The sequence below is a fragment of the Vanessa cardui genome, chromosome 26 (genome assembly GCF_905220365.1).
Source record: "Vanessa cardui chromosome 26, ilVanCard2.1, whole genome shotgun sequence".
In the NCBI taxonomy this organism is placed as follows: domain Eukaryota; kingdom Metazoa; phylum Arthropoda; class Insecta; order Lepidoptera; family Nymphalidae; genus Vanessa; species Vanessa cardui.
This window is the reverse complement of record NC_061148.1, coordinates 5,941,216-5,965,650: the sequence shown is the minus strand read 5'-3', so window position 1 is coordinate 5,965,650 and position 24,435 is coordinate 5,941,216. Positions and strand designations below refer to the sequence as shown.

At 34.4% G+C, this 24,435-nt stretch overlaps 1 protein-coding gene across 1 annotated transcript; it reads right to left on the bottom strand.

Annotated features, from left to right (window-relative positions):
- Positions 1-15,547: 15,547 nt before the first annotated feature.
- Positions 15,548-24,235, bottom strand: LOC124540826 (proton-coupled amino acid transporter-like protein pathetic). The gene is made up of 10 exons (XM_047118549.1): positions 24,112-24,235; positions 23,608-23,723; positions 23,141-23,285; positions 21,989-22,119; positions 21,187-21,317; positions 20,300-20,416; positions 19,799-19,996; positions 19,099-19,204; positions 17,013-17,229; positions 15,548-16,118 (listed from the first exon to the last, which is right to left on the bottom strand). Exons 1-10 carry the CDS (start codon positions 24,112-24,114, stop codon positions 15,921-15,923), a joined length of 1,362 nt encoding a protein of 453 aa, XP_046974505.1. The 5' UTR covers positions 24,115-24,235; the 3' UTR covers positions 15,548-15,920.
- Between the last annotated feature and the right edge of the window lie 200 nt (positions 24,236-24,435).

Below are 24,435 nucleotides of genomic sequence, written 5' to 3'. Positions count from 1 at the left end.
GTTTTACACGCATTTCACACACAACCGCTACGGTCAAATGCCGCAGACGTACTGAAAACTGAATACAAGTGAATTACTGACATCCGCAAACTCAAGCCAGCCTTCGGGAATATTCGGAGTTGCGAATCGCTCGAATTTAACCGAAGTTAACGGAGCTTTATACGAGTTCGTGAAGATATTTGAACCAGAAATAATACTCAACTATAATACGTATAATTTTAAAGCTTATAGCGATTTATATCAGTGTCTCGCCTCAGCATCATGGCTATCATCATTACATAGTATAAAACAAAGTCGCTTACCGCTGTCTGTCCCTATGTATGCTTCAACAACAGCCTGTAAATTCCCACTGCTGGGCTAAGGCCTCATCTCCCTTTGAGGAGAAGGTTTGGAACATATTCCACCACGATATTCCAATGGTGGAATATACATGTGGCAGAATTTCTATGAAATTTGTCACATGTAGGTTTCCTCTCGATGTTTTCCTTCACCGCTGAGCACGAGATGAATTATAAAGACAAATTAAGCACATGAATCAGCGGTGCTTGCCTGGGTTTGAACCCGCAATCATCGGTTAAGATGCACGTGTTCTAACCACTGGGCCATCTCGACTCATGCTTAGATCTTTAGAATTACGTAACGGATTTTGATGCGGTTTTTTTTTAATAAATATAGTGATTCGAAAGGTAAGTTTTTGTATATAATATGAGACAACATCACATACATTAGCACTTGTGTTAGAGAAAATCAGAAGTAACGACGGTACAACAAAAACCTGACCCGAGACAACATAGAAAAATTAATGATAATCTACATTGACTCTAATCCAAATGTAAGTAGCTAAAGCACTTGTGTTATGGAAAATCAGAAGTAACGACGATACCGCAAACACACAGACCCAAGACACCATAATGATAATCTACATTGACTTGGTCGGGAATCGAACCCGGTACCTCGGAGTGGCGCACCCATGAAAACCGGTGTACACACTACTCGACCACGGAGGTCGTCAAATACATGGACTTATCGTAAAGAAACACGAATAATTTTAGACGTTTCTCATGTGATGTTGTGAATAAACAAATTCTGTAGTATATTTAGTATCAGCATTGCAACCGTGCGAAGACGCTAGTCTGTGCATTGATTTATAAAAGAAAATATGTAAGTGTGTGTGATAAATAAGAATACCAAAACAAAAAAATGAAGATTTGAATTTTTTTCCTTTTCTTTACACGATATTTTCCGGAATTACCGAATAGATTTTGTTGTTGTTTTAGACACAGGCTTTTTTTCCATTAATAAATGAGGCATACTCTTCTACTGAAGATTATATATTGGTTATATAGGTACATGTATAAGGTAATTATGTACATTATATGAAAAAAAAATCTTTTATTTTTTTATGGTATAGGTTGACGGACGAGCATATGGGCCACCTGATGGTAAGTGGTAGTGAGTACTGTTGTTTGGTGGTAGAATAACTGATGAGTGGGTACCTACCCAGACGGGCTTGCACAAAGCCCTACCACCAATATATTTCATAAAGTAATGTTACTAACTTTGTGTTTTAAACCAGTGGTGGCTTTATGTTTAACTAGTGGACGCCCGCGGCTTCGCTCGCGATTGTCACGTATCAAAAAAAGTAACCAATGTCCTTTCTTGGAGTTGTTTCACGACCAAACCACTGAACCGAATTCGATGAAATTTACTATGAAGAAAAGTTGAAATCCTAGAAAAATTATAGGCTCCTTCCTTTCACCTGACACATGACAACCAACACTCTGAAACGCAAGCCGCGGGCGTCCACTAGTTAAACATAAAGCTACCACTGATTTAAAACACAAAGTTATTGACGTAACTCTATGAAATATTAACTATATTATTTAATTCGTATACTTAATGCGCATTAGGTATTACCTTATAAATTATATCTATCTACATAACCAATATATAATCTTCTGTGGAATAGTATGCCTTTTTTATTAATAGCAAAGAAAAGAGCCTACGCGCCTAAAACAACAGGAAAATCCTAATCTTGTTGTTTGAGTATTTTAATATCTATTAATATACTAGCGACCCTCTAGTTACAAAATAAATAACGTTATATTATTTATGGTATTGGTTAGGGTACAAATAAATAGGCCACCTGATGCTTAGTGGTTATCTGCACTGCCCACAGATAGTGATACATAAAAAAATATTAACCATTCCTTACATTGCCAATGGTACATCAACATATTGATATAATGTGATGTTCTTTGTGTGTCAAAAACCTTTATTCAAAATAGAAGTGTTTACACTTTCTTATTCATTGTCGAAAATCTACCACCGGTTCGGAATATAACACCTCAGACCTGAGAAGAACCGGCGAAAGAAACTCAGCGGGATTTTTTTTATCATTACAATTTACTATTTATAGTAATAAACATATTCTTGTTATTTGAAACAGCCTGGAGGCAATCATCTCATTCCCAAGGTGTGCAGTCAACTAGAAACATATAACTATACGTAGTTACTGTTTGTTAATATATGGTGGGTGGTACCTAACCAGACGGTGATCATGATGAATGTTGATTTGTGTTTGTTTAATAGTTTATTTTTTGTAAGTTCGAACACGACTACGTTGGCCTCGACATCAAAGTGAAATGTATAGGAGTATGTTTGTTTGTATAAAAGGCAATTGATTGATACATCAACGGCCTATAAATTTGAGGAGGTTTGGAGCATACTCCACCACGTTGTTTCAATGCCTGTTGGAGGATACACATGTGGCAATGTCGTTGAAATTAGTCACATGCAGGATTCCTCACGATGTTTTCCTTCAGCGCTGAGTACGAGATGAATTACAAACACAAATTAAGCACATAAAAATTCACACGCGTTTTAAACTTTGGGCCATCTCGGTTCTTATCTACGTTTAATAAGGACTGAAATATTTGCAATATTTTGATGGGTTCTGCAACTCTTCAACATTCACTCATTCACATTCATTCATGTTTTGTTACTTTTTTTAATTTTGTTTCGTTTAATTATGTTTATGTTAGATTTTATTCGTAACTGCCTAAGATTTTCGTCAGTATACGTTTATAATATTTGATTTTATGTATGTTAGTCTTTTTTTTAATTTTGATAATATGTGTCTAATTACCAGTGGAAACTCAGCTGATATATGTAATTTTTTATATTCATATCCCATAAGTTTATCTTGTTGTTTGTTTCCGTAAAATATAAATAAAATAAAAAATAAAATAAATTCAATTTAGGGCCGATTTTTCAATCCTCAGTTAATAGGTGCAATAACTATCTAAAGTATAAAATTATTTGGCTGTTTATCAGATGAACAAATGCTCACCGGTTTTTCGACTGTTATTTATTCCATTGATAACTACCTGACATAATAATTCAACTCTGGCAACTCCAACTTCAAAGAAGCGAGACAAATATATTGTTTAGGCAAGCATTAGAGCAAGACAGATGTTTTTCACAATTTCTGTCAATAACGTCTCTGTCATGTCACATGCCGTGTCTATTATTTTTAGTTTTATCGTTTGGTTGGATGTGGTGTTTAATTGAATGTATTTTTTTTGGAATAGGTATAATTGGTGTAGATATAATGGAGTCTAAAAAAAGAGAGTGTTCGGTGAACTTTAATGAGGCAGAAGTTCAGCTACTCATGAGTTTAGTCAACAAATATAAAGTGATAATTGAAAATAAAAAGACCGATGCAGTTTCTAATAAAGATAAAGAGGCCGTATGGAAGAAAATTGAGGATGGTTTTAACTCATGCGGAATTACAACAAGTTTCCGCTCGTGGAAAACCTTAAAACTCAAATACGAGGACTTAAAAAAAAAACATTTAAAAAATCTTATAATTCTTTCCTTTCTTTCATTTGAATTACGGTTAATATATAAATTTATTATGGCTTCTTCTTCTAATGCATGCTATCGAAAATATCCATTTTTAATTATTGCATTTGTAACTTTTTTCTAAAATATGAAACCCTAACGTCAAACTTTCAACAATTAAAAATCAACGTCTTTTTCAACGTTTATCTATGGAATAGCGGTTACCGGGCCGTTAAAGGGTCAGATAGATTTATTCCTTCGATAATGGAATTACTCGTCGAATAAAGTCTATCTGACGATTGAACAACTGGTTTTTTGGCTATCGGTCGAATAAACGCTATCTGTCTGTTTATCTGAGGATTGAAAAATCAGCCCTTAGACCAATGAACCCGTTGAAACCATCAATCTATATATAAATATATTTTAGAGCGATAAATAGCTAAATAACTAAATAAGTTTAATATAAGTTATATACGAATAAGTGTTACGAAAAAAAACACACTAATATTTTTTCCTTGATACTTTTAGTGCCAAACTATTTATCTACAGGGCCAATTTATATGTTTTTCTTTAAATATTTATCTGCTCGTTGGCACTTAGTAAGTATACACCTCTATTAATATTATAAATGTGAAAGTAACTCTGTTTGTCTGTCTGTCTGAGGCTCTTTCAATCCAAACCGCTAAACCGAATTTGATGAAATTTGGTATGAAAAAAAATTTAACTCCAATAAAGGACATAGGCAGGACATAGGCTACTTTTTTTGCCTAACACACGTTACCCAAAATCGGGAGCGAAACCACAGGCGACTACTACTACAATAGTAAAAGCATAGTCATAAGTGAAGGACCAAGATTGCCCCCTACCTAGCTCAAGGTAAACTATATACTAAATCGTTTATTGCATTCCATAATGTGTACTTGGGTTAGCTTATTATACTACCATTATGAACCCTTTAGGGCGCCAAACGTAAAACTATAAAAGAAAATTGTTTTATACAAGCACCATTTGTTACAGGCTTATTTGAAATTTAATATTAGAAAAAGGCCAAATATGGATACTCAAAAAAAAGGGTTAGCATGGTCAGGGTAAGAACAAAAAATGTTCATTTAGCCGCGCGACTGCCGAGGTTCGCTCGAATGCGTACTTTTAGAACCTTTCGAATTAACAGTAAATATTTCAAAATTTGTTATATTGAAAAAAAAAACCGAATGTGTATTCATTTCTCCTTTAAATTATGCGTAATTAATATTAAACAGAAGGACAGAGCTCGGCCGTCTCATTTTTCTTATAATAGGAAAGAGGGGGTCAAAAACTAGCAAATATAGTCTTACATAATAAACGAAAGGACCTTAAACTAAATCGATTTTATTACTTATGTGCTTGAATATTTTAGAGTTTGAGTTGATTTCGAAGACAAATTGAATAGTTTACTTGGTGGTAGGGCTTTGTGCAAGCCCGTCTAGGTAGGTACAACCCACTCATTAGTTATTCTACCGCCAAATAACAGTACTCAGTAATGTTGTGTTCCGGTTTGAAGGGTGAGTGAGCCGGTGTAACTACAGGCACAAGGGACATATCATCTTAGTTCCCAAGGTTGGTGGCACATTGACGATGTAAGGAATAGTTAATATTTCTTACACCGTCAGTGTCTATGGGTGATGGTGATCATTTACCATCAGGTGGCCCATATGCTCGTCCGCCAACCTATTACATAAAAAAAAAGTTCATCTGAATAATGTTACATGCCGACAGACAGTTCATTTCAAAATTACTTCGACAATTCGTAACACAGTAACAGTGCTCTTTTAAGCATACGTTTATTTATTTCTTTGTTGTCGTGTCGTAAGTTTGGATGAAAGCCAAATGATATGTCCCGATTGCCGATATAGAGATCAACTTCTGTGAATTGGTTCTGAAGTAAATCTAATAAGATGTATTGGTTTAATTTGCTCGTCAAATCAAATCGAAACAATGCATATTGTCTTCAAATATAGTTTAAGCAACTATGAATTGTCATTTTATGAAATGAACTTAAGCTTCGAAGCTACTACTGATACGGTAACTACAACAAAATTTTTGAAGATACTGAGGAGTTATTTGTATCAGTAATTAAATAACATAATTCTGATAATCGAAAACAATCTAATTATAATTTAGCAAACATAAAAAATTGACATACATTATTTAAACCCTTCTTGTTTTATCTAAATAACGTTTTATTGATTGTTTTAATAAATATGATTAACTGAATCTTTAAATTTATTAATGGAAACTCTAATATAGATTAATGTTTCACAACGGGCTGATGCCGTAAATTGAGGAGGCTTAGGACTTATTTTTTCCGTTTTATTGATTGATATCTTATAAATTATGATTTTTAACAGACACTTTAATGATGGCAAATCTAAAATTGTTTAAAGTTTCACAACGGGCTGATGATGCCTCAAATTAAAGGGGCTTGGAACTTATTTTACGACTACTCCAATACCATTTAGTAGATGTACACCAAGTATGCAACACATGCAGGCTTTCTCATAATGTTTTCTATCATCACAGAACAAGAGATTAATTATAACAAATTTGAAATTAATTACAAGTCGGTAGGCTTCCCGCTGGGTTTGATTCAGCTATCTAAGAATAAGATTCACGTATTCTAAGTAAAAGCTATCTCAGCAGCTGGTTTACTGCTTATGAGATTACTTGAGTTTATTGGCAAAGAATTGTATTTTCTGGCTAGCAGTAAGAGAAATTTAAAAAGAGAACTTCTTTAAAAGAGTCTCTGGGATAAATTAGGTGACAATATTCGGAACATAATATGCATAAGTGTAAAGACTGGAAACATAAATTCGTTTATTTATTACCAAATGAAATTTTGTCGATCGTTCATGGCGACGGATAATGACAGCTAAGTCTTATTTGTTTTAATTTAATGTCATGTGTCGACGCGCATAAATTTAGTTTCCACAATAAAACGCCTATGATAAATCCCTTTGCTTATTATTATTCACTTTGATCTATTTCTCGTGTCTAATTATACCTCTTGATGTTTGATAAACACAGTCATTTTTTTTCAGTCAATAAAAATTATTGGCTCTAAATAAATTGCTAGGGACAAAATTAATGAAACGTTCGAAATTATAAAATCTTTTGAGTACAAGATGGTAGGTTTTAATATTTTTGGCTACTTTTTCAATTATTTAATGCATCCTATATTTCGAGTTGTGGTAAATTCCTGTAGTCATGCCACCGTTAATAATTATGAAGTCACAATTTGGAACCTCTAACAGCTTTTACATTATATAAGATTTTAGACAGATTTACTCGTAAGACAAATTGATAGAATGCTAAATTTATACATTACCTGTTCACGGTATTAAATTTTTAAGCATTCTTTTATATTTCTTGCAATATAATTATAAATATTATCCATCCTTAAGAAAAGTAATAATGACGATGATGATCATTGATAAAAGTCTAAATACCCAAATAGTTCCAAATTTTGTCGGATCTTGTTTGACGATTCTATAATTAATGCAGCAGCATTGATTATTAAATATCTCGACTAATTATATTTCAATTCAATTCCAAAGTCTATTATTAGTCTTAACTATTAATTACTACATATTTTATAAACTAAGTATAGATTAATGTCTGGTTGATCTAATGGTTTGATATAAAGCCTCGATTCCATGGAGATCCAGATTGGGCCGAAAAAAATGTTATTGGAATTTTCTATCGAAAAAATCTCACTAACAACCCCGTGTCTGAAAGTTGAATATTGTATACTCCCTTAGTTTGGAAAACTGTGTTCCAAGAAGAAATTCCAGTGATGGATTACGAGTGAAGGAATAGAGAGTGGACTTATATTTGTCCACAAACTTGTACGTTATACGTTCTGCGTAGTTAGCGAGCCTCATTTGAGATTAGCTCCAGCGGCTTTTAATTGATTTGAAACCTAACTGAAAACGCTACCAAACCGATATACATGAAACTCATATCAAACGATGCAGCGTGTTCCGAAGATCTTAGCATACAATATTCTTATATAAGTACATGCGCTAAGCAGATTCATTCGCTTTAAATTTAGACTATTGACGTGACAAGCTTGATTTCACGATCTTGTTCGTAACGATACTATTATGTAGAGAATCGTATAATCTATTGCCAAATCAGCTGCCAGTGGATGACAAATACTATAAAACACTATTCAGGATGATGTAATTCAGGATGGTGATTTTATATTACCCAATTGAATGCACTATTTATAATGCTAAGTACGAAATTGGAAACGATCTTGATACTTGTTTATAGCTAAATTTGATTTTCTTGATTGACTTTAGTGTAAATATTAAATGTTTTATTTTTAGTCTACAAAAGTGCACAGGTAAATTATATTTAAACAATGTATATGTCACCGTAAGATTACAAAATCCGTTAGATTACAATCTGACGACATAGATTGTAATCATTCGAAATATTGTGAACTGAGAAATATTATTGCAATTTAACGTATTATTTTTCGCTATATTGTAATCCCGGCGATGGGAAGCAGTCAAATTTTGAACTGGCGTAGAACAGTTGCAGTTGCAGCATGATGCATGTATGTCGTCAGATTGTAATCTAACGAATTTTGTAATCTTACGGTGAAATACATAGTAGTATTTAATATTGCTCATAATATTGTCAATGGTGGTTTAAACATAATGTAAATAAATTATCAAAATTCTATTCAAATTTATCACGTGTAATATGAAAATCATTGAAGTTCACAAGAATAGAAGACTATTCGTCACGTGACAAATTCATTGAGCATATCAAGCGCCCTGTTAAATATTATTACTATGATAGACTATAAGGAGCTCAGATGGCCCAGTGGTTATAACGCGTGCATCTTAACCGATCTTAACGATGATTGCGGGTTCAAACCCAGGCAAGCACCACTATATATATGTGCTTAATTTGTGTTTATAATTCATCTCATGCTCGGCGGTGAAGGAAAACATCGCGGGGAAAGCTGCATGTGTCTAATTTCACCGAGATTCTGCCACATGTGCATTCCACCAACCCGCATTGGAACAGCGTGGTGGAATATGTTATGGAAGAGGAGGCATAATCTCAGCAGTGGGAAATTAACAGGCTGTTACTTTACTTTTACTTTTACTATGATAGACTTGTGCAATAATATATATTTTAAATAGTTTCCTCGTTCAAATTATTATTGATATTGTTAATCGCATTAAATTAATTTCTTTTCCTATACACGTCAAGCTGATTTTCATGATAAACATGCCAGTTTCCTCTCGATGTTTTCCTGAATAGCACGAGAACAATACTAAATGATGCACATGAATATTTTGTGTCTTGATCCCATAAAATTCATAAAGTTTTACGAACCATTGGGCTATGTCAGTTCTCGTCTAATATCATCGAAAGAACGATGTAAATGTATTGTTGTATTGTTTCAATGTTTGTATTCGAATCGTTCCTGAAACATTTGTCAAAACTTTGACGATTTGTTATCCATTAGCGAATATTTGTGGCTCTAAAAACAAGACGTTTTCTTTGTTTATTTGTAATTTAAAACCCAGTTTTTTTTTAATGGAATAGCTGAGATTCTATATCCCTTGTGCCTGTAATTATACTGACTCACTCACCCTTCAAACCGGAACACAACAATACGGCGTTCTGTTATTTAGCGGTAGAATATCTGATGAGTGTGTGGTACCTACCCAGGCGGGCTTGCACGAAGCCCTAACACTAAGTAAGTTTTATATAATGTCAAAACCTCGATGCGAAGTCGAGCTACGTAGAAAGTTTCTTCGTCAACCACTGTCGGGCGTTTAGGTTTTTATTTGATTTCCAATACGACGTCAATAACCGCAAATTGTCATTTTTATACATTAACTAGTAGTCGTCCGCGGCTTCGCTGGCGTTTTAGAACTAACGCGTACTGGTAGCTTTGGTCACGGTGACTGTTTCGTCACTCTTGTCGAGTCCATGAATATGTAAGGAGGTGTGCGCACGTTACGACGTGACAATTGCGTGACATTTGTGTCCGCTAGCGACAAATTTGTCACTCTCGTCGTCAGTCTTGCGCTATTTGCACTTTGACTGCCGACTTTCGGCGTCAACATCTATTCAAAACGTAAATATTCGTGAAGACGATATTGATAATGATGTTCTAATAGAAGAAGTAGAAAAGAGACCAGCTCTTTATGATAAAAAAAATGAAAGAGTATTATATATTCACGTGAAAATTAAAGTCTTTTTCTGCCGAGACTCATGAGTTCACAGAGAACCACCGTCTCTTCGAAATCCATAGTTGCAAATGACACTTCAATTTCGAAAATGTTTTGTCACTGTCTCTATTAATGAGCGCACCCCACTTTGGAAACGTGACGTGACAGTGACAAACACTTAAAAGTCACCGAGACAAAAGTTACCAGTGCGCTAGTTCTTAGGTTGTTGGTTGTCACGTGTTTGGCAAAAAGTAACCCTTGTCCTTTCTTAGAATTCAGGTATGCTTCACACCAAATTCCATCGAATTCAGTTCAGCGGTTTGGTCGTGAAAGAGCGACAAACAGACAGAGTAACTTTCACATTTATAATATGTAATAAAATTAGCTAATTGACAAATACACATAATGTGTGGGTATTTAACATGTGTCGTGATAAATAACTGTTCGTAACGACACGGAATTAAAGCTTAATATATTTGGCAACGAGCTAAATAGTTCACTGCTTATATATGTTACAAGGTGTTAGTAAAACCTGAGGACTTCTTCGACGTTATCACAAATATATGATAACGATATATTCACTTCAAATAGGGTTGCATATTTTATGAATTGGCTATATCGACAAATCGTAGTACACACTCCTTTTTCTTCTCGCTGGAAAAACGCATTACGCGCTTCCCCCATGTGATTGAAGGTGGGGGGGGGGATTGGGATCGCTTACGAATGCTACTGTGACGCCCTGACGGTCGGCCCGCCTATGCAAGCATTATCACCTGCGCGCGTAGCGCTGTTGTACACACTCCTAGACTAAGATATGTGTCCCATAGGACTGTAGTTACACTAACTTATTTTATTTATTGTTGTGTTCCAGTTTAAAAAGGGTTTCAAATTGGAACACAACAATACTAAAGCACTTTACAGCGTTCGTGGTCACGGGTAGACTGAAACGTCGGGATGCCAAAAATAATTAATATACGCGATTCAAATCCGTTATAACTAGTTTTATTTCTATGTGTAATAATCACGAAAATTTAAGACAACACTAAAGATTGTTATTTGGAGATAAACATATGAAAAGTGTGTTTGCTTTCCGAGCGAGCTCTCACAAATACTACAACCAAGCAAATTCATTGATGTAAAATAAATTTATGACATCACTTTCGGTTTCTTAAGAGGAACATATATAACAACATATACTTTAATTAATAACAAAATAAACGTTTATTCGTACACAGAACGTGTGATAAAACTTGATAACTTCGCATGTAATACCGTCTATATTGCCAAAAGCGATCTCGTACAGACTATAGCGATTAATTTGATTAAACCAATACATATTTACAACTTCATTGGTTAAATAAAGTGTATAATGCTATACATAAATATATAAAGTAAGTAAAGTAACAGCCTGTACATTTCCCACTGCTGAGATAAGACCTTCTCTTCCATTAAGGAGAGGGTATGGAACATATTCCACCACGCTGTTCCAGTGCTGGTTGGTGGAATGCAAATGTGGCAGAATTTCGATGAAATTAGACACATGCAGGTTTCCTCATGTTTTCCTGCACCGCCGAGCACGAGATGAATTATAAACACAAATTAAGCACATATATATAGTGGTGCTTGCCTGGGTTTGAACCCGCAATCATCGGTTAAGATGCACGCGTTCGAACCACTCAGCTCTTCATAAATACATAAGGTTATTTATTGCATAGTGCAAAAGTGAATCGTTTTTGAGTTATCGCGTTTGTTAGATTGTACTTTGCATAGGAGGGTTAAAATGATTGCAAATAGTCACCCCTATCACCTCCAAACGGGAATACGTCGAATTGCCAATAACCCTGTACATAAGAGTAATATCGACATGTATATAACCCTACAATATCAACATTAAACGCCGAAGAAGACTTATATACTAAGTACGTTTCGAAAATAATAACTTTTATTTTACATGACTAATTACTATTGTAAAAGTATTTAAGTGTGGCGAATGTATAATCTTCTCGTATGTTCTTCCGTATTCATTCATTTCATTCATTATTGAATGACTTATTTTCAAATCGCTTTTTAAATAACTATTAAGAGAGTAAGACTATTAATGTATTATATCATATATTACAACCACGTGATCAGACCGTAAAAGTCATATAATGTTTTTTAAAGATATATTTTCAAAAATAAAAATAATTTCCGTCTAAAGAAATAAATCGTCACCTTCTATACATATAACAAAATTGGAGTGTCTGTTTGTAATATTAAAATAGCCCTTTTTTACTCAATGCATATGTGTTTATACACGGTACCAAAAAATATTTTTTACAATTTTTGTCGATCTGTCTGTCTGTTTGTTCCGGCTAATCACTGGAACGGCTGGACCGATTTTGACGGGACTTTTACTGGCAGATAACTGATATATAGGGAGTAACTTAGACTACAATCTTTTTTTTTGTTTAATTCAAAAGCGTACAAGGTTACGGACACATCTAGTCATCATATATATTATGACAGTATACACGCAAGTACTTACCTAGAATAGTTTAAATTTTATATAGGCAATAGTCCTTTGAAACATATAAGGTAAGTAGGTACATAGTGTATCTAAAAAAAATGGGTTTGGAACCAAGTATTCCCAACATCAATATCAATACAGTATTATTTAAGAATGACCTATTTTATAATATACTGATTTAGACATCAAGATATATTTTAGCTCAAGCGATTACTACAGTATATATATAGTACTTACCAACACATATCAAACATCCAATAACTATCGTTGTATGCACTGATCACACATTTTCACACAACACGAAACGATATATAACACAAGTGGCCTTTTCCAGTCGTATTTCGATAATAAAATCCTACATTAAAATAGGAATTTCCAACAGTCCGGGCTGCGCGAGCGCCGGATGGAATTTAGAGCGGGCGGGAACACAAGACATACGCGCTATTTATATTTTGGCTGGGAGAGATTCGTGGGCCAACGTAAGTTGACCTATGCCATCGGACTAAGGATGAGTGTACAACATTTTTTTTTTACAATTTTAATTATGTTTTTATTATTTAAAAAACTTATTTATTAAATCTTGCTTTAAACACATCTCATCGTGTTCAGAGAAGATGGCCCAGTGGTTAGAACGCGTGCATCTTAACCGATAATTGCGGTTCAAATCCAGGCAAGCACCACTATATGTATGTGCTTAATTTGTGTTTATAGTTCATCTCGTGTTCGGCGGTGAAGGAAAACATCGTGAGAAAACCTGCATGTGTCTAATTTCTTCGAAATTCTGCCGCATTGGAACAGCTTGGTTATATATGTTCTTGTGTGAGTGGGAAATTTACAGGCTTTGTTACTTTACTTTACATCATCTTATGTATGCTTAGATGTTTAAAATTAGGTACGCAACGATAGATTAATTTGAGATGAAGGTTACATAGTAATGAAACACTGATTATTTTAGAAGTTTCTTATGTGATGACATAAATAAACACATATTTGGTAGTATATTTAGTATCAATATTTTACCCGAATGCAGATGAACAAATGTACGTGCAGTATTATTCTGTAACATTTCACTTTCTTTTTCACTCGTGTAATTGTAAAAGTAACTAATGGTGATAAGTTATTTACTGGAGCGTTACATGTTTAATTCAAATCAATTCTTAGTATAATAGCTTTTAGTTATGCCGGCAGAGCACAGATTATTTCGCCAATGTCACGTAGGACGGAGAAGACACGAGTGAGATTGATCGGTACGGTTGAGACACTAAGCTCAATTGAATTTTAAAGCCAATAATAATAGTATTAATTTCCTTGTTAATCCTTAACTTAGAACAGCGTTACATGTTTAATACATGTAAAGACATTGCCACATATCAACTGACACTGACATTTCATATGGCCGTAATGATAGCTGTATCAACTTATAGTACATAAGCCATCTCGGCTTCATAAGGATTTATTGACAACTATAAGATTAAAAAGAAGACAAATAACAACTATAGGAAATAGAAAGTCTCGACATTTACTAGATACATCATATATACTCTACATCTACATAGATCATACATACTCTACATTTAAAAGATCTAAGCTTGTTTCTTTTTTCTTGATCTAAGATTAGCTTACTTTTTTTGTGATGAAATTTTAAATAATTATAACTTATGTCATTTAAGCAACAGTATATCGGTAATTTATATGACAGTTCTTTAAATATTTCTCAACCCTAATAAGGATATGTATGAATATACCACACACTCATCAGATATTCTACCGCCAAACACCAGTGGGTTGAGTTCTAATCAGTAGTGTTCCACAGGCACAAGGAATATAAGTCTCAGTTCCCAAGATTGGTGGTGCATTGGATATGCAAGGAATAATTAATATTTCTTACAGCGCCATTTTCTATCAGCAATAGTGACCACTAACCTTTACGAAAAATCATCCTCTCATTATTTTCAACATTCGTCAGTAATGGAACTTTTTCATTTCAGTAAGCCATTTTTTCTCGGTTGAATTGTATGCACTGCGCTTAATTTTTATTATAATCTCGGTCTAAAACGACCATTCAGACGGTAGCTCAAGATATATTTGATGCTAGCCACGTTTCATTACGATACAATTCAAAAGCCCCAGACTTCCTTACCGAATAAAGTACAAATTATTTCATCAAAATCACAAATAATAGTACAGCTTAAGTTGATATTCAGCATTATGAAACATATTAAGTGTTACTAAGTATATGTTACGAGAGTAATTCAGCCTTCAAGACGGTGTTATGACATTTGATTCTATATCATAATTTATATCACATTATTATTGCATATTATGAATATAGCACAGGATATTGAATTGAATTAATGATATACAATTATTATTGTAATTAATTGATCAATGATTTGTAATTAATATTATTTTATATGGCATTTCATCAATACTGGCATGTAACACTATTTCTTATTTTAAATATGATTGAGCTGTCATTAGAAAACAATTGGACGATAGCGTGGCATTTTGACAAAAGATAGAGATTGGAGCATAATTGTAAAACGATATCATTTTGGCCATCCCCAACTACTGAAATTACACATGTCAAGTGTTGCTAACTATATCAACTTTTTGTCGGTAACTTATTTTTCTTAGTACCTAGTAGTACTATATTATTGTACCAAATAGCAAAGATGTGCAAAATGGACTACGAGATCTACATTGAAGTTTTCCATAATTATGAAAGAAATTTTACGAGAAGCTTTGCATATGTATATGTACCATTTCTGCAACAACGCTTAATAAATATTCCATCAAGAACCTTAGCCAGCAATGGAACAGAAACTGCTGTTATGTAAGAAATTATTGTACCTCATTGTGAAGATTTGTTGTCAAATAAAACTAACACTTTAATAAAAAAATATATTTTAATTTTAAAATATATCAATCAATAAGCAAAGAGTTACAATTATAGACTATTTAAAAAAAATACTTCACAATTTGTAAAGTTCTATCAAATCGTTCAGATTAGACATAGATTGGAACTCTCTGTAATTAATGCAAACACTAATTGAATTTAGGACATCATTCAACCACTATTGTATATTCGCCTAAAAGTCAAAACCATCTTTTGCTCATTGCATTGCAACGTAACCGTTTTATTGCAACCAGTCGCAACACTGAAGATCAAACGAAGGTGAATGTGAAAGGTAATATGAATTTGATAATATTTCAACGGGGAGAGAGTCATCTAATCTACAAATTAACAGGCAACCTTAAAGCAAAAATTGGTCCCAACTTTTAAACCAATATTACAATTACATGACCAAAACACAATTACTTTATCTAAATACAGACAATAGCTCATTGAAATTGACAACTGTTCCGCAAACCAAAATAAATAGTCCTATAGAAATTAATACGATCCCTTTCCACAAGCGCCAATTGTATTTACCGAGGCCTGGTCTCTGCCAGATCGTCATCAGGTAGATCATGTTGGGCCAAATGAAGGCCATGTTTGACAAGCAAAACGTACCCAGCTGAAATTGAATAAAGTTCATTATTAATTCAATATTATTACAAGTATGATTGATTATTTTCCTAAAAATATATACTTAGTAATGTAGTAGACTACTACTATTCGGATTAAAGATTCAACTTAGAATACCCGGCAAGAAACTTGTACTTACAGTACAACAATAATTCTACTACTTCTTTTAATTAATTTCTGTTTCCATAATAAAATTCCACAGACATTTTTAACTTTGCCGTTTCACAAATTCAAATAATTTGTTGGTAAAGAAGGTATATTATTCAATACTTTAACATGACTAACAAACAGTAAGTAACATGACTATTTTTAAAAGATGAAAAGAGTAACTGCTGAGTTTGGTCGAGGAAGCACAAAAAGGCGCTTTTGCATCGTCATGTACATAATTGAACTAAATGTATGCATTGAATGTTATCTATCATCCTACTTATATTATAAATGCGATAGTTTGTGATGTATGTTTGTTACTCTTTCACGGAAAAACTACTGCACCGATTTCGATAAAATTTTACAATCATATAGGTTATAACATCAGAATAACACATTGTCTACAATTTATAATGATATTATGTAATTTGGTTATAATATAACGATACATATCAAGTACCGCTAGTAGGATCGCTAATCTATACTAAATATTATAAAGAAGAAAACTTTTTGTTGTTTGTATGTTTGTAATGAATAGGCTTAAAAACTATTGAACCGATTTAAAAATTCTTTCACCATTCGAAAGCCACATTATTCACGATTAACATGGGCTAAATTTTGTTTTTGGAAATAATATGGTTCCTTAAGATATTTGGGTTTTTCTTTCGAGACCTACGCGGAAGAAGTCGCGGGCAGAACCTATGTTTATAAAGATTATAATTACGACTATACTCACAAATCCCATAAGAGCGTTAATGTTCGGGAAGATGATGGCCACAATTCCAATCATGACGACGAAAATTGCTCTATACACAAGTTCCCACATCAAAATCTTGTTCTGATCATGATGTGACTTGATGTAATAGAAACACAAGTTGAAAGGAACCCAGTAGTTGAGGGCGTGGGTAACGTAGATCATAACAGCGATACCACCCTTGAGGATCTTCGGGAAGCTGGAAACATAGAATAAGATGTATTAAGAATAGAAATTCGTGTCTCAGTATTACAAATTTACAAAGCCAGGGGATATATAAATTAAACTTCAACGCATAGGGCATAGGCATAACCATTTTTCATCTTGAGATATCCTTTATCCACACAAATGGTCCCCGTTTTATATGTGTGAAGTATTGCTGTTGACTCTACTAGCCTTTACAGCGTCACCGGACGTTCGGGTGAGAACTAATGTCCTCAGCCCTTAGGTTGAGCGCGGGGCTCGAATTTAAAGTTCGTCCTGAGGGTGTCTCCTATGTGACCGCTCCTCGGCTCAGAACGAAGTCGGTGGGGTGCGATTCTAAGCACTGACGAATGAGTTTACTGACGTCTCCGTGACATCGCTAGACTGAGTCCTCGTTTCCGCCGGCGGAAACGCTGTGATTGTGAGGTGTGTAATGTGGTGGTTTTTTCCTACGAGTGGCTCGTTTGCGATAGTGAAGCTATCGTCTGCATAGGTCGTCAGAGTCTAACCGGTAGATTACCTCTGCGGGAGGTATACTGATATGACTAAGCAATCAGTGGATTGTTGTGTTGACGTTGTAAAGCAATTTCCGTAGTATATTTACTATCAGTATAGCACCCGTGCGAAGCCGGAGTAGTAGAGTTTGAGTTATATAATTATTGTACAAAGAAAACACTGGCTTGGTCAACGAAGTGACGTCACGCTTCAGATATAGTAACTGGAAGGGGCATCCATCTTGGTTTATCACGATGGTAAGACGTTTAAACTTTCAGTTGCATTCTTGATGAATTACATAACATTTTGTTGGTATATAACTAAACTTTGTTAATCAGTCAATTAGTACGTGAATATTTATTTAAAAGGTTTTAACAAATGATCGTTTATAATATTAAGATTGCGACGCCTTTTGACCGATCACTAAAAAAGTTTGCTCATATAGAAATAATAAAATACAAGCTTAGTATGTAATGTCTAAGACCCGCGATGACTCAGTGGTTAGAACGCCTGCATTTTAACCGATAACATTGCAGGTTAGAGGAGGCAAGTACCACTTAATTTGTGTTTATAATACATCTAGTGATTGGCGGTGAAGGAAAATATCGTAAGAAACCATGTTTCTAATTTTAACGAAATTCTTCCACATGAGTTTCCACCAACCCGATTTAGAAATGATGCTGGAATATAGTCCAAACCTTCTCCTCAAAGGGAAAGGCCTTAGCCCAGCAGTGGGATATTTACAGGCCGTTACTATTGTTTAAACAACAACAACAACACTATACTACTATTGTTTGCTTAAATGTATTCTTCATAACTGAGTAACGTCGATTGGAATGAAACAAACTATTGGAACTAACTACATTAACTATCTCATTAACAATTCGTTGGGACTTATTAATAATGTTAATACTTATGAAAATACCTAATTAACTATAGACTAGAAAAAACTACTATATACAGGAATATCATTTGGTACAAAACAAAACGACAATCACAAAACACATATGATTACAGTTTTGATTATGCCTTTGATATTTCTAATAATATTATAAATGTGAAAGTAACTGTCTATCTGAAGCTCTGTCACGACCAAACCAATGAACCGAATTTGATGAAATTTGGTATGAAGCAACCTTGGACTTCAAAAAAAGACAAAAGCTACGTTTTTGCCTAACACGTGAGAACCAACTCCTTCAAACGCGATCGAAGCCGGGGGCGACTACTAGTTACATGACAGCAGCAAATAGATATCAAGCTTACAATTAATTTATGTACATTTTATATACACAGCTAAATAAATATACAAAGACAAAACAACGTCTACCAAGTTTTGCCCGCTACTGATACAAGTTTAAGGCATACTAACAGAGTCATCGGAAAGTTGACAGTAATGGGCGACTCGCACTCTTGCAAGAAGCCAACGTATCCGAAAAATGAGACCGAGAATGTGCAACAGATAATCAGCGACATCCCTAGAAGAAAGAATGTAAAATAGATAAAAAAGATATTAGATAAACATTAACACTCTAGCTGCGGCATAGTTTTTTTTATTTTTTCCATTTCTCCGGTTCGGGGCATTTATGACCTCGTATGAAAACTATCATAATAGGTATTATGATAGTTTAGATTAGACATTTAAGAACCTAAAACTCGATGTGATGTGACGATGCTGTGATGTGATCGAATTTTATTTATTCAGTGCGATGCATTGTCAAATTGACCCCGTATTAAGTAGGTAAATCATAGCATTCTGTTTTAATATAAATAATACCTGCAATTGATTGGCCGATTGGTTAGAACTCGTGCAACTTAACCGATGATAGTGGGTTCAAACTAAGGCAAGCACCACTGATTGTTCATGTACCTAATTTGTGTTCACAATTCATCTCGTGCTCGACGTCGAAAAAAAACATCACGAGGAAACCTGCATGTGTATAATTTCACAGAAATTCTGCCACGTGGTGGAACATATTCCACAGCTTCTCCTCAAAGGGAGAGGAGGCCTTAGCCCAGCTGTGGGTAATTTAGTCTGCTGTTGTTGTATTTCTGTTACACAGTTTTCTCACCAGTCATTAAAACTTGGGGATATTTCCTCGGATCCTTCATATTGTTCTCGATGGGTATAACCACTCCCGAACACGACATGCTGAACACAGACATGCCTACGTATTCAAAGAAGTTATAAAGCTTTGTCACTTTGACCAGGTTCTCGAAATTCGGGTTGAATTGAAATGCGTAGTACACGGTTAACATAATACAGAATACTGAAAGAAAAACGGTCATTATGATTTGTTTTATTATGTAGTTACACGGACGAACAAATGAGCCACCTGATAGGGGATCACACCACTATCGATAAAAATAAGATTGAATTGGTTGGAGCAAATAAAAAAAAGTGTTTAAATTGGTAATTGGGATATTGTCTTAATTATACCCCTCTCTCTTTACTCCATAAAATATCTAGTTTAACGTGATATACAATTCTTTAATAGTAAAATTTGTAAGTCGTATATATTATAAACAAGAATAAAAATAATCAATCCATAAAAAAAGCACCAAAAACTCACATATAATGACGTTGGCCACAATTGAAAAAGGTGCCAACCACTTCAGATGGGTTATCAGACAAATAAGAATAATTGGCAAAATCATACATGCCAAGTATACTCGCAAATTCGGATAACCTAAAAACAATGATAAATAAAATAGAGACAATTTAAAACTGGATAAAAAAGTGACAAAAATATATATTTTTGTATATAATTTGCGTATTCAGCTGTTTTGGCGTGATTTACTATCATCTCAATACGCAATTTTTAAATAGAGATATAAATAATAAAGAGGTATAGGAGATTTCCAATCGCACCGCTCCCCCATCATGATATAGGTAGACGAACAAGGAAATAGGAACGAGCACGAGCATATGGGCCACCTGATGGTAAGTGGTCACCATCACCCATAGACAATGATGCTGTAAGAATTATTAACTATTCCTCACATCGTCAATGCGCCACCAACCTTGGGAACTACGATGCTACGTCCCTTGTAACTGTAGTTACACTGGCTCACTCACCCTTCAAACCTGATTAGTGGTTGGTACCTACCCAGGCGGGCTTGCACAAAGCCCTACCACCAAGTAGGAACCAAGGAACACCAAGGAACTAAGATGTAATATCTCTTGTGACTGTAGACAAACCTGCTCACTCATTCTTAAGACCGAAACGCAATGTTGTATTGCTGTTAGACAGTATGATGGTGAAGACTGGTCAACCTACTCAGTCGAGTTTGGACGGAAGCCAAACGCTTCGGATTTTTTGATACCAAAGAAAGCGGTACATTTATAATTTACAGTATTTGTTGTATATTGCTGTGCGTACTTTTAGCGTTTTACTTCTTATTGCTTCTATCATTTATAATTATTATTAATATATTAAGATTTTGAATTATCTCATACCTGGTCCAAGGCCCTCTATAGGTGTTCTCTGCGTGTTTTCCACAAGTTGTTTTATGGATTTCGCTATTATAATTTGGTAGCAAGCGCAGGCACCAAACAAATCGATACATATTATAGCATCAATTGTATACCTTTACAGAGAAATACAAAGCATATTTTATATTATTCTTTAGTTTTCTTTCTTAATCAAAATGTACTTTATTCGGTGGGCTTTTGGACAAACAAATGGAGTTTATAATCATAAATTTAGAAAACTATATTAAATGATGCTACCAGAGGTTCGAATGTAGATTGTATCGAGAGGAATGGGCAAGAAACATAATAGTTATTAAAAGATTTAAAATACAAATTTATCTTAGTCAAATGCAATTACTTTTATGTACATATATAATATTTTATGCCTGAAAATCAACGAGTAGGATTACGATTTTATATCATCTATATAATCTTGTACTCTTGGGTAGAATTTTACTGGCATTGGAGACCATGTTCTTGTTTTTTTTTATGGTATAGGTTGGCGACGAGCATATGGGCCACCTGATGGTAAGTGGTCACCATCGCCCATAGACAATGACGCTGTAAGAAATATTAACTTATTCCTTACATCGTCAATGCGCCACCAACCTTGGGAACTAAGATATTATGTCCCTTGTGCCTGTAGTTACACTGGCTCACTCACCCTTCAGACCGGAACACAACAATACTGAGTACTGTTATTTGGCGGTAGAATAACTGATGAGTGGGTGGTAAATACCCAGACGGGCTTGCACAAAGCCCTACCACCGAAGTTGTACATTGTTACCTGAATATTTTTGAGTATTTCGCAACGTTTGGATTAGGAAAGCACGCCATCGCCGCTTCACCGACATCGGGATAGGACATTGACGTAACACGAGTTCTTCTATAAAGTATTTGAGCTGATATCACTAAGATCTGTTAAAGTAACAATTCATGTAATAAATCTATAGCATTTGTAAATTGTTTTTTTATATGTGGTACTTGCAGAAATGCATATTATATACCGAATGCAACGCTAACGCGTTAATTTATTGCAGTATACAAATCTAATATTGCATAGTCACTACTAAGTAACTTGCAAACTTTCGTAATTAAATAACTGTACATTAATTACAATATCTTTGTTACTCTTGAAATTTTACAAGAAAACCCTCGACAGAAATTGTCTGCTATGTGAAAATATGTCTGATGACCGCCGTGATGACCGATTTCGGCTCTAACAGCCAAACTTATGTATCAGTCAATTACGCAGGACATTATAATACACAATGTGTGTGCTGTGCGCGAAAACATAGGTGCACTTTCCACTATAAATATCTGATGGAACGGCGAATCTGACGTGGTTGAAAATAATTCAGGTGTAGATTTGTACGTACTTTTCAAGGCACGGGAGCATAAACACTTTTATCGTCCATACTCTGGACTGTTATTGATAATGTATCACATTTTTTCAGTACCTCGACATTTTGTATTTAGTCACCAGACAAGCGAGTCATTTGGCATAATTTTATTTGTTAAGACTTGTTCGTTTTTTTCAGTTGGGAAACAAAAGATGTAGCGCCATATCCAAGTAAATAAGTAACATGAATGTTTAATATATTTAAATCATTGTGATAGAATTCGGTAATGACTCACCCTTGGATATGGACCGCTAAATCTTATTCTGCCTACTCTATGGCGAATTAGTAGATATTTACTGGTTACTACCTACTCATTATTAAATCCACTTAAAGTATTTCATTGCCACCCCTAAAGGCTGATTATTAAATTAATAGAAAAAAGGATTAATTTCCTTCTCTATTTTACGAGGCATAATTCAATGGCTCCGAAGTCCAAAGTCATATGTATTTATATTAAAATATTCGGGGTAGAACCAGATATTAGTCATGAATATATATTAGATATAGCAAGAATGTATAGCTTAGACAATACTTACATATAAACAATATGTCATGTACATTCCGAAGAAGATATTGAACGGAATGCCGATAAATATACCAGCCTTCATGTAGGCCACGTGACCGCCGAGGATACCGCCTCCTAGGGCTCCTTTCACCATGTGCGCCACGGACCCGACAACTCTATTGACAGTACAAATACAATTATGACTCAACTATTAACAACAACAACAACAGCAGCCTGTAAATTTCCCACTGCTGGGTTAAGGCTTCCTCTCCCTTTGAGGAGTTTGGAACATATTCCTCCATGCTGTTTCAATATGGGTTGTGTGAAAAAACATGTGGCAGAATTTCAATGAAATTAAACACATGAGTATTCAGTGGTGCTCGCTAATTTCATCGAAATTTTGACACATGTGCATTTCACCAATCCGCATTGGAACCGCAGTGGGAGAGGAGGCCTTAGCCCAGCAGTGGGATATTCAGTACTGTTACTGTAACTCACCCGGTTGGTTTGGGTTGGTTCCTCCATTTGACATAATCGAAGGCATCTTCCTCCTCCTGAGTGTTCGCAAAGTTTTTCCAGTTACCACGACATCCGCCGGATGGCTGTGGACCCGACTGCAAGAGAATTGAATTGATAAGTCATCTCGATGAAGTAAATCAATCAACTATTCTATCAATATCATTAATAGTTTGCATTGCATTATGTTCATTTTTAAAGACTCCAATTAGTTGAATTAGTGGATAATATTGGAAAAAAACAAAATGTCGGTGTAATTCCATATAAAAGTCAAACGAACTAATAATTCGAAAAGTAAAAAGCTCGATCCCCGTTAAAGGCTTATCATTAAAAAATATCATCAACTTGAGCCTTTAAATATATTTTTTGACATTTGAAAATCTAAAGCAAACTAGGAAACTAATTCTACACTGATCCGATTTGTCTCCAAATTTCTGGAATTATTTAATTAATTGGAATTAATTATATGTTTATCAAAGAACATACCATTGCTTTATTGAACGTTGATTATAAAAAATACTATAGAAAAAACATTGAAATTCACTAAGAAAAAACTTCCTATAAAATTGAATACTGTGTCAATGAGAATTCTTTTTTTCATAGTCATATTTATTCTTCTATCAAATGAAAAGCGTCACTTTACCGACCAGTATATTGTGCACCAAATAGTATGTATTGACTTCAATTCTTCTATTTTTTTAAGTCATATTATTTCTAACGGGAAATATTAAAACTATACATTTTATTAAAACTGCTTTACCATATTTTTACTGGATAGCTTAAAAGAATTAATTTTGTTAAGACTGCTTT